Source organism: Asparagus officinalis, chromosome 1, assembly GCF_001876935.1.
Source record: "Asparagus officinalis chromosome 1, Aspof.V1, whole genome shotgun sequence".
Taxonomy (NCBI): Eukaryota; Viridiplantae; Streptophyta; class Magnoliopsida; order Asparagales; family Asparagaceae; genus Asparagus; species Asparagus officinalis.
This window is the reverse complement of record NC_033794.1, coordinates 490355-502987: the sequence shown is the minus strand read 5'-3', so window position 1 is coordinate 502987 and position 12633 is coordinate 490355. Positions and strand designations below refer to the sequence as shown.

General features: G+C 34.7%; 1 protein-coding gene across 1 annotated transcript in view; it reads left to right on the top strand.

Moving 5' to 3' along the window:
- The window catches only part of LOC109845063 (protein STRUBBELIG-RECEPTOR FAMILY 5-like), a 20731-nt gene continuing 10758 nt past the window's right edge, over nt 2661-12633 (top strand). Inside the window, exons 1-10 of the mRNA XM_020414253.1 lie at nt 2661-2947; nt 3071-3203; nt 3296-3367; nt 3453-3518; nt 3857-3928; nt 4012-4083; nt 4899-4970; nt 5055-5120; nt 10746-10811; nt 10907-11136. Coding sequence (XP_020269842.1) covers nt 2818-2947; nt 3071-3203; nt 3296-3367; nt 3453-3518; nt 3857-3928; nt 4012-4083; nt 4899-4970; nt 5055-5120; nt 10746-10811; nt 10907-11136 — 979 coding nt within the window. The 5' untranslated portion in view covers nt 2661-2817. The remainder of the gene's footprint in view (nt 2948-3070; nt 3204-3295; nt 3368-3452; nt 3519-3856; nt 3929-4011; nt 4084-4898; nt 4971-5054; nt 5121-10745; nt 10812-10906; nt 11137-12633) is intronic.

Here is a 12633-nt window from a genome sequence, read left to right as displayed (position 1 = left end):
TTAAAAGAAATTATTTTGAAAAAGGAATTATTTTCTGAATTACATAGTTGCTGTTTATGGTCACATTTCACGTTTTGCAGTTATTTAATGTATTTTGACATGTCTGCTATGTATTATCCATCTTGTGATTGAGAACCATTAGTAGTTCATGACTTAGTGACCTCGTGCGTCATGAACAGACTTAGTGACATGTGTGAGTGTGTTGACTGAGTTTAGGTGGTGAACCCGAGTTTCAATGTGGATTATGTTTGACTTAGAAAAACAAGAAGAGTGGGGATGGGGAAGTCCATGTTCATGTGATCGGATATAGCAGTTGATGTATCTTCCAGGCTCGTGCCAGTGAATTCGTGTATTCACTGGGGTTGGTTTGTTAGTCTAAAGTGAATTCGTGCAGTCACTTTAGTCCGTGACTTGTTTCGTCACCTGAGCTTTGCCTGAGTTCGGACCAGGCCGAGATCGGATTGCGTGTAGTCCTCTGACCGATTCGTGTAGCGGTATTGGATGCGCGTAGAGCATTTGTGAACATTTAGTTATCCGGTAATATGAGCGTTGACTCTGTGTGAGATGTGGACCAGTTGTATTTCTTTTCATACATAGATCGGGATTAATATTTTAATTATCTACAATTTGAGACATATGGTATATACATGAGGGTTTCCTTGTTTGGATTATTTCGCTCGACGTACTACGTCTCGAGTTGTAGATTTTTAAGTATTAATCATATCTAGTTGTATGACCTTATGACTTAGATGATTGTTCTGATTACTAGCTGCATTACCTCGTTACCTGATTGATTTTTGGATTCTTCTGATTATCATGTTTTAGTAGTGTTATCGCATGTCGATTTTGTTGCATTTCCAGTTGTTCGTCTCTTTGTCATTTTCTGTTATCGTGTCGTTTTCTGGTTGGGTTTTCGTTCGTTCTTTTCTTTTGTGGGGTCTTGCCGTGTGCCATGCACCCTGACGTACACCTGTTTTCTTTGGTGTACGTCAGACTTAGAGGAAGAACAGTTTTAGCAGGAGCCAGAGGATTCTCAGCAGTAAGGTCTTCCAGATGGAGCAGAAGAAGCCGAAGCTTAGTCATTCCTTTCAGCTTGTTTTGTAGCACTTTCATTTCCTGTTGATCAGTGTATTTTTATATGCTCCAGTATTTCATTCTGATAGTTTTGTATAAGGGCATGTTTGATCCGTATTTTTATGTCTCAGATGTTATCCCATTTGTGATATGATATTTCTTTATTCTGAGTTGTCTATTATATTCTTGCTGATTGTAATCGGGGACCTGTGCCTTTGCATTGTATTATTTTCAGACACTTAGCGTATTGGATTGAGAAGAAAAAAATGGTAGTGTATATTTCTTCTCAATCTAATACGTCGCGGGCTTATTCACGTTCCGATTCCCGGGTATTTTGGGAAGCGGGGCGTGACAGGTCAAGATATAAATTTCGAATGCTAGAGACCGATGATAGGAGGGTAATCCAGAATAGTAGGGTCATGGGTTTGTTTGCTCAAGAATGTTTTTCAAGTATATGAGATCAGAACCCAATTCTAGCTGGCATACTATATTATGGTCAATTAGAAGATATTATTAAGGTAATTTACGAGTTTGGTAAACCAAAACAATGTAGTTATACGATGTTCAAGGTTCGGTGGTATCCTACAAAAAAGCAAAATGATCATTATGGATTTACACTTGTCAATCTCCATCGAGAAGTATATACGGATAAGAAATTCATTTTTGCAGAACAAGCTGATCAGTGCTTCTTCGTGAAAGATCTAAATATCATGTTTGGTTGGGTGGTTTTATACAAGGAGCCAAGATCTCTTGTTCTTCCTAATAACAATAAAAAAATATTAAAGAAAGTAAAGATAATTATAGTGAATCAATTAGGTCATCTGATGACGTTTGGCAAGAATTCTCTTACACACAGAATGTGGTGCTTGATGTAGGTATGAGCTACGTTACGCTCCATTACCGATAGTCAAAATATAATAATAAAATCAATAATACATTTTATAATATATAATCTTTTAGTAGAAAAAAATACCATTGGAATTTAAATACTAATCCATTAATAAGGGAGTATATATATAATATATATATATATTATATATTATATATATATATATATATATAAATATATAGAATATATATATATATAGAATAAAAACATATATCAATTGTAAGGATCGATGGCTATTTAGAAATACGTAGAAATTCGGAGGGGAACGTATGAAAAAAACACGTAAACTAATCTTCAAACTATATTCATGCGAAAGATGGGGCGCAACAATAAAGGAAGGAGGAGAGGCTGTCCAGGATCGGTCGATAGCGCATCGATGTCGTACTACTGCAGTCGCCTCTCACTGGCGTGAGATTGCAGCAGCTAGCAGAAAGCAGCAGATTTAAGTGTTTGTTGGTGGTGGAGACGATGATCATGCGCCAACATGCATCATGCGTACTACGCCGCGGCTCTCTTTGATCACACCACCGCCACCATCTTCTCGCGGCAGCAGCAGAACGCCCCCTGCTCGCCTCGCCTCCCCATAAACAGCTCTCCCTCACGTACGTAAGCCTCTTCCTTTAATCTACTTTCCTTTTTTATTTTTTGTTTTGATTTGATTTGATTTTCGTTTGGAATTGATACTCACGATAACAAGCCACAAACCCTAATACCCCAGGGCAACGGGAGAGAGATAGAGAGAGAGAGAGAGAGTGAGGACACAGATTCCGATACAACTTATGAAGGCAAGCCCGCCCTGCAGAGAAGAAAAAGAAGCTAATTGATATATAAGCCATTCAGCATTTGGTTGGTTGATGGTGATGGCGGCTCCTCCGCTGTCGTCGACCACCTTTGCCTTCAGTACTTTCTCCTCCTCCTTCTTCTTCTTTGCAGTCTCATCCCTTCTCATCAATCCCGCCGCTTCAGACACCAAGTCAGCCGATGGTACCTACACCCTCCCTTCTTTCCTTTTCTCTTGTTGGTGTGCTCCTTAACACTCGCGCGCGCGCGCTCACACACGCTAACTAACTGATATGTAATTTTCTTGCTCTTCTTTCTTGGCTGCAGTTTCTGCCCTTAATGTCATCTTCCAAAGCTTAAATAGCCCTTCTCAGCTCTCTGGCTGGAAGTCCAATGGAGGAGACCCTTGCGACAAACCCTGGCAAGGAATCACCTGCTCCGGCTCTTCTGTCACTGAAATGTATGTATCACATCTTCTTCTTACGGCGCATCTCTGAAGATAGGCGGAAATCACCGAGCCATAATATGCTTTTCCTGTTTTATTTTGCTCAGCAAATTGCCAGGTCTTGGCTTGTCTGGTACCTTGGGCTATCAGCTCTCCAGTTTGACATCTGTAACCTACTTGTAAGACACTCTTGTAATTTTTTTCATTTTCTTTTAGTTTTTGATATTTCACCCAAGTGCAACTGCTTTCTCTGTCATAGTGCAGTGATTTCAGCAAGAATAATCTTCATGGTGATATTCCATACCAGCTCCCGCCGAATGCACTTCACATGTAAGCCACTCTTTCATGTTCGCAAATATTTCTAAATGAGGAGTTGTTAGGCTAAAGGGTTCTCCTCACACGCAACTTGTGGAATAAATTGTTAAATTTGTCAATGTGTAATAGATTTACAAACACAACTAGAATTGCTAGTTTTACGTGCTCTTGGTCGTTGTCAGATCTAGATGTCTATATGTTCATTTTAAAGCCATGAATTCCTGTAGATTAGCTTTCTGAGAATTCATTTCCTTGTTGATTTTTATCATATCTGTAGATGACCAACCTTAAGCATCCTAAGAGTTATTATTTGCCTGCCTCCCTATGCTTATGCCTTAATCTTCAATGTGCAGAGATCTTGCGGGGAATACATTAACTGGTGGGATACCTTATTCGATCTCACAAATGACTGACCTTGAATATCTGTAAGAACGCTTCACTGCCGTCCACTCCTGATTTAATCATTCCTATTGTCCTTTAACCAAGGGAAGTTTGTGATGGATTGCAGAAACCTTGCCGGTAATCAGCTTAAGGGCCAAATGTCTGACATGTTTGGGAAACTACAGAAGATGTCCGAGCTGTGAGTTAACTTATACTACTTCCTTTCATGCTCATATAGCATTATGAATTTTCAACTTTACATCATTCGTCTCCTTTCCAAAAGTTTCATTTTTCAGATGTCGAGGTAATTCTAGCCGTTATAATGTGCTTGACAACTTACCTGGAATCTTGTGAAACCTTTTCAGAAAATTTCAGAAGTTTTCTGATATCTATAAATTCATAAGGACATATTGTTTCTATTCAGGTGAGCCATAGGTTTCCCAGAGTTGCATGTTTATCTATTGTCATCATAGAGCGACCAAAGTTAAGCAAAAACAGATAAAAGAACCTTGCTAGTACATTTCAGAGTATCTTGTACGCATGCACTTAATGTGTTCCTTATCATTTCCCCCCACGTACGGTACATGGAGTTATGTGCCTTGGTAGGGCTGTCCCTGATAGGTGCAGGTTGCCTAAGTGGGTTGAAGATAGTGCATCAATAAGATGAGTTCTCTACTGTCAATTGTTTAGTGTGGTTCTATGAAACATTCGTGAGAGTAGATTGTTATGTAGTGATGGTGTTTAATAATTTACTTTCCAATTAGAATAATCTTTAATTAATCAAATCCTCATTTCGCTTCTATCATCTGATTTCTCCACGGATTACATGTTCACATGATTTTGACACCATTATGTGTCTATTGCCCCTAAATATTTCAGCTATAATCAATCACGTTTTCTGGCTTTGATGTCAATGCTATCGCTCATACTCTTTTTTTGCATTTTCATTGCGAAACTAAAGTCTGTGGTGCATGTGCTTGTCCATTTATTGATGTTCTCAAGTCATGACATCAGGGATCTGTCATTCAACCACTTCTCTGGTGACCTGCCTGAAAGTTTTGGATCTCTCAGAAACCTTAAAACTTTGTAAGTAACAATCTTCGTTCGATATATCAACAAATTGTTTCAAGTTTCTTTGGCCTTAATAGTGGTGGTATTTTTCTTGCGCAGGCATCTGCAGAACAACCAGTTTAGTGGTTCGATAAATGTTCTTGCTGATCTCCCACTTGATGATTTGTAAGTATGCTATTAGGTGCTCATGAAACTTCTGTTTCTTCTTACAATTACATCAATATTTTAGTACTTCAACTTGAAACTTACCTAGTTATGTTGCATTATATAAAATAATCTCTGCCTAATTCTTAATAATGTAAAGATGCTTTGCATAAAATATGAGCAGCAATGCAATTGCAATGGAAGCCTTTTGTTTTTGGGGGTGGGGGTAAGCATAGTAGGCACCAGCTAATATAGGTCTAGCTAGTTCATACTTGTTTCCTTTTACCAGATGTACAAATATGAATATTTATTCAGATATTGAACTTACTATAAATATCTGGAAAAAAGGAATGTTGGTCTGGGCTTTATGAATTTGACTAAGAGACTTAATAAGAGCCCCAGTGATCTCTTTTATTTATAGTACAATAATCAAAGCATGTGATATCAATTCTCGAGAATATTTTCAACATATTCAGATATTCCTCTGTACTCCATCAGCATATTCCTATCATATTCTTTAACACTTTCCCTCGAGCTACAACATATACCTTATACACGCCCTTCTTGTTAAAAATAAAGTGCACACCCACGTTTGAACTTCCAAGAGTACTACTCAACATGTCTGTCAATTGATGGTTAGAAGATACATCCTTGGTTTGAATGATTTGGTCCTCCAAATCTTTAGAACATGACAATTAACTTCAATCAACTTGATACTGTCATGATAAAAATGGATTTTCTATAGTATAAATTGCTGCTTGGCTGTCACAATGTAACCACATTAGACTCAGAAAGCAAAACCCAATTCATGAAGTTCTTGTATGAATACTAATGCATGTGTCGCACTGGTCATTGCTATGTACTCCGAGTCTAGAAACAATTGCCTTAAAGAAACATAGTATCCTGTAGTAGATCTTTTGTTGACTGGCAAAGCTGTCCAATTTGCATCAGAGAAAGCTGCAATGCGACCATTATCCTTTTCCTGAAGCGCTAAGTATTTGTAATATATGTACTGCTGCATCCTAATGACTTAACTGAGGAGCAGGTAAATGCTTGCTCACAATACTTACTGCATAAGGAATACCTGATGATGTCATAGCTTGATAATTTAGCTTATCTATCACTCTTTTATACCTTCCTGCATTATTAAGAGGGTTCCTCTGGTCTAGTAGCAGTTTGCAATTAGACTCTATAGCTGTGTTCTGTTGCATCCTAACATCTCTGTCTTGGGAGTAGATCTAGAACATTCTCCCCAGTTGAGAGTGGAAGATTTCTGCCTTTCATACGGCCAGCCTGATATCCAAGAAATACCAAAAGTAGCCTAGATTTTGGTCTATTAATGTTGCTGCAAATATGATTTTAAATCATTAATTCCTTGCGCATTATTTCTTTTGATCACCATATCATCCACGTATACTACAAGAGCAATCTTTCTAGCATGCCGACTAATTAAACTGAATTATTTTTTGTGTGCGCCGCAAATCCAAGCTCTTGAACTGTTGTAGCAATCTCCCAAACGAAGCTCTGAGAGATTGCCTTATACCATATAAGGACTTCTTCTTTTACAAACTTTCCCTATCCTACTGGCATGCCTGGCGATTGCTCTGCATAGATCTCTCAATCAAGAAAACCATTTAGGAAGGAGTTCTTGATGTCATGCTGATAGAGTGATCAATGGTAGATTTCAACAAGAGACACAAGCGGTCTTATTGAAGTCATCTTAGCAACAGGGAGAATATCGGCTCCAGAGGGCTCCGTAGAATAGGATAATGCTCAGGTCTCTCTATGTGTGTATTCCTCATTTTTTTTACTAGTATAACGCACGTGCTTTTCACGTAAATGTACATGTTTTTAAGTTTTAATTTTTTTATTGAATAGTAAAACTATGTGTTAATAAATAAAATTGTATAATAAGATTGCTTAAAAAGAAATATATGAATTAATTATTATTGTATAGTTATTGTAATTGAATGTTTTTCTTCTAATGATCGCATAGTGTTAACCTTTTTTCAAATAAGTCCCCATATCTAAAATTATTTTTTAATAAAACTGTTAATTCTATAAGTTCTCTTAAATATGCCACTCCTACTTGAAATTTTTTAACTTAACTCTAGATTAACTAAGTTGTCATTAATTTTGTTAGCTTTTTTCTGATGTTCTCTAGATAGTTATACTTGATACCTGCAACATATTGCAATAGTTACTTCTCATTATAATTATTTAATATGGTAAATTACACTAAACATTTATGAACTTTCAGCCCATATGAACTTTTAAAATTACACAAAACCCCTAATGGATTTTTTTTGTTTCAAAGAAGACTCCTAATAACCCCTATAAATTAGAACCAGAAAATGGCATGAAAAGACACTTTGAAAGTTATTGGGAGTTGGTGTAATTTATCTAAAAGACATTTGGGGCTTTCTACAAAAGTTATTACGGGTTTAGGGATTTTAAAAGTTCGTAGGGTTTATTTACTACAAAATAGTGAAAGTTCATGGGGGCTTACTGTAATTTACCTTATTTAATATGAAAATTTCTAGTTCAAGTAATACCATTAAAATAATTATACTGTCTATATATTATAAAATATTTATCTAATTTAATTTTTTAACTATGCTCTTAAATAATTTAGCACTATAAATATTTTTAAATCTTTATTATACTATCGTTAACAATTAATAGTATTATTATTAATATTAAATAATATTTTTTGTAACAAAGTTAGTTTACAATCATTACCAAGTATAGATTATTCAGTATCATCTAATAATCCTTAAGAAAATACTCTAAAAATAATTTAAAATTTATTTATTTAATTTATTTAATAATATAATACTAAATAAATAGTGTAATTCATAATTTATGTGATACTATTAAAATAGTTATACTATTTATGCGATTCAAAATTTATTCTATTTATTTTATTGCTCATTGAATTATAGTATATTTCTTAATAGTATTTAGTAATATATTATTCTATTTTATCTATTATTTTAATTATTTTATTATAATTCATAATTAAATATTATATTAATTTAATTGGTTACTGCTAATAACTTTGTATACTTATTTTATAAATTATTTATTTTATTATTTTTAAATAATTAATAGTTATAATATTATTGATAATTATAATTATTTAGGAAGGTGAGGAGATGCATAATTAATAAGAGGTTATATTTAATAAAGGAATAATTATTGATAATGACATAGTTAGAATTTATCAAAATTTGAGAGGGCAAAAAGGGAAATTAAAAGTATTAACACCCTAATCCTCTTTTTATAGTAGCATAGATAATTGACACAATATGTCTATGAATATCCTTTTGGCAGCAGGCAAGCCTTCAGCTTAGGTAGCATACTATCTGGCTTTAATCTAACGGCATAAACACATTGATAACCTATTGCCTTCTTCCCCGGTTGACTATATCCCATGTTTCATTCTGCTTAAGAGCCATAAGCTCTGCCTATGTAGTTTCTCTCCAATCTGGAATAGATGGAGCTCTTGACAAAACCTTGAGAACAGAGGATAAGATACAAAATTGGACAAAGAATAAACTGCACAATGATGTTTACTCTTTCGTAGAGCAGTTCGTTTGCCCTTTCATACAGCAGTATAAATATCCAAGCCAGATTTGACAGACTGACCATGAGATGGCGAAATTCAAATGTATGTAGATTATGAAACAAAAGGAGTATTAGAAGAAGTATTGGAAATACTGGAAGGCTCTGACATATGTTGAATTCGTCTAGAATACACCTTTGTGGGCTATTCATGTTTCAAATCAAGTGTCTAAGTAGAAGTCTGATGAATCAAAAACTAAAAATAGTTCTGATCTGTTTTTGATGGAAGTGATGCATTATTATAAAGGAATGAGAATCAAAGTATAAAAATGATAAATTTCTTCATGCTCAGACAGTAACATCGATTTCCTTTTTTGTGTAAGAATACCCTAAGAATTACTCTTCAGAATTCTAGGGTCAACTTTTGACCTATCTGGAGTATGATGTATAGAAAACATGAACACCCAAAGATCCTAGAAGGTAAAGGAAATAACAATATATTAGGATGTAAAAACATAATAAAATACCTGAACAATAAATGTAGAAGAAGGTATATAGTTTGTAGGATGACCAGCAATTAATACTGGATCTCCAAAATTCTATAGGAACTTTCGTATGTAGAATAAAGTTTGTATTTCTAAATTACGCTCTGCAACACCATTTTCCTGAGGCATGTTAGAACATGAAGATTGATGGAATCATATCATTTTGAGACAAAAAAGATATAAAACAAGAGCTGACATATTGTTTGGCATTATCAGTATGTAGAACTTGAGCAGAAGAATTGAATTGAATTTTCACTTTTGCATTAAAATTTGAAATATAGAAAATATTTTAAAATTATTTTTTTTCATCAAATAAAGTCATGTCTCTTGAGAAAAATGATCTTGAAATATAACAAAATATCTAAAGCGCAAGTTGTGGACCCTAGATATTTTAATGGGTTAATAAAAAGGGTGCTCGCTCTTATTATTGACACATAATGGGTGAGGCTTATGGCTCTATGATGTTCAGGATGTTACCAAAAAGTAATGCATCATTAAACTGTCTTTCTGTATTTATGGGGCTGGGAAGTTCTCAAGTCAAATGTACTTCATTCCCTCGTCCTTACTTGTAGATCTGAATCACTTGCTTTTGTTGTAGATAATTGTTGCCTTCAAGTTTTTTTTATTTGTTATCTCCATAGAAACAAAATCAGTAAAAACAAATTTTACGTTAACAATCTTGAAATTTGCCATGTCCTGAGTATATTATCCTGCACACCATCAACATATTCCTATATATTCCTTAGCAGGATTCAATGTGGATATTAATAACAAGTTATTGAATCTGACTGATCATTAGAGCTAGAAACAAGCTCAGCCTTCAACTGTGGTCCCTTGTGGCCCCTTCTTATATTAAAATAGCCATCTAAACAAAACATAGGAAATCATATTTTGTTATATTTCATGATGCTATACATTGTAAATTGTAATATTACTAAGGCTTAACTCTAAAAACATTAAGACCCTTTCATGTATATCTGCATGTTTTATGTTATTTAGATATCCACTCAGATGCTTTCTGTAGTTAGCATTATAAAAAAATGACATCCATAAACATATGGTTTTGAAAGTGTCCTTATTTGTAAAAAGTACAAATGCCAAATTAAATCCAGAAATAGATTTTGTTAACCGTTTACATACCCTGCTGGAAGACTATTTGGAGCAAGAAAGGGAATCATGGAGTTTGAATTTACCCGATCAGATTGGTTATTTACTAATATATGCCTAATACTTTTATGCTTATGTTTTCTGGAAACTGTCCCTTGTTTAATATTAGAGAATCTTATGGTTATGCATATCTATGTACGTTTTTGATGTCATTGTCTAGTCGTAGCGATCCTGTGGTGAAAACTGGACTATCATCCACCCCATTAGTCGTGGAGCTCCGTATTCCGTTGACTTCAGTCCCTTTTCCTTTGTTTCTAGATTCTTATGCACCGGAAAATTTATCATTTCCTGCTTTAAAATTCTCAAGTGATTACTTCATTGAAGCTGTCAATTAACAAGGATGGTTGTGTGCTGTTTTTTTTTCCAGGAATGTTCAGAACAACCAATTTACTGGCCAGGTTCCACCCAAATTGAAAGATATTGACAATCTACAGTAAGTTAACTATTATGAAAAAGTACACATTGGTCATAGATGGAGCCATAAGCGGTTAAACTGTTGGCTGACAACTATTTTCTTTTCTTTTTAAGAATTGATGGAACTTCTTTATCTGGTTCATCGAGTAGTAAAAAAGGAGGAAAAGCTAAGGGCATGAATATAGCAATCATTGCTGGGGTAGTTATAGCTGTGTTGCTTGTCATTGTGTTGCTACTGGCCGTGCTGAGAAAAGCAAAATCATCTTCAGCTTCATCTCCTTATATTGATGAACACTCTTACCAGAACAGATCATTTACACCTTTAGCTGATAATGAGTTAATAGGTATTTTTTTTCCGTTCAAATGAATTGCTTTTTTTAATTAATTTATTTGTTTAATCATATTATTACATTGAAAATATAATTTTTATATGAAATCCTGGACTCTGTGCTGATACGCTTCCCTTACTTGTTATATATTTTTTATATAGTATAATTTATTAATTTTCTTTGACTTAGGCATACTTCCTGCTGATACTGTGAGTGGAGGTTTCAATTTCTCAATATCCTAACATAAGCTCCCATGGATAGCAAATATAAAGTGGGTTTAAATTCAGCTATTTTCACTTCAGTAGTGGAGCAATGTGATTCCTAATTTTGATGGAATAAAAGTTTTAGGCATCTTGCCTTTGAGTGGGTGAACCCCTGGCTTTGCCTTGAAAGGCTGTTCATCTAGATAATGAGCAAGTACTTGTAGCAGTAAATACCTGCCTGTTCTTTTGTCCTGACTCCTGACCTCTGTAGTGCATTCTGGTCCTCATGCCGCTTTCCGAATCACCCTCCTGTGATGCGTAATCACTACTGAATTATATGAAAAATATTTGATGAATGATCATACATAAAAAACCAATAGAAGAACATACATCATCTCATTTCTAATCTTCATATTATAATTTCATAGTTGTAGTTGGTGATATTTAATTGGAAACTGTACATATTGAGTGAAATGTTGGTAATAATAGAATGCACATATTATTATCAACAAAAAACATGCGAGTGTGTGTGTTTTTTTAATGTACATGGTCCATGTTCTTTGTGTCTGTGTGCATGGGCAGATTCATGTACAAATTAGGAGGGAAGATATACAAAATTACAATCTAAAGTATTGTGAACTTGCAATTTGTTCCCAAATTTTAAAAAAATATTTGCACAACGTTTAGGTTGGAAATTTAGCCTATTTGTCAAGAATATTGTTTTATAATATTACATTTTAATTTTAGGTAAATGGATACTTGTCATCCACCCCCATACTTGCATCCACCCCCCAAGAAAGTTTTCCTACATCCGCCATTCTGTGTGTGTGTAAGCGCAGGAGCGTGCGTGTGAGTTTATAGGGTATTTCCACCAGAATTTCTTTTAGCCCATGCATGCATCGCTTTAAATTATTTATCTCAAGCTCTCATCTGTTAACTATGGAGAATAATTCCAGGGATGTTCTATATTTGAGACTTTTACATTTTGTCCCTTATTACAATTAGAGGTGCCAAATGGACTGGTTTGCCCTAGCCCAACTAAAACTAGTCGGTTTAGGTCCAGGCTTTTGATCTATCTGGTTTAAGCCAAGCCGGGCCCAGCTGAAAATCAGAGTGGAAGGTCAGGGCCCAAAATCTTTCATCAATTATCAGCTGTAAGTGTTCGATATGTTATTAATAAATTACTTTTTAATGATTGTCCTCTCTAGAAGCGTCCATTTTTTTTCTTTCCATATTTAAGTTTATCAGTTATGAATAAATAAATAGATTTCCGATTACCATCCAAATCATAGTATTTTTAAAATTAACC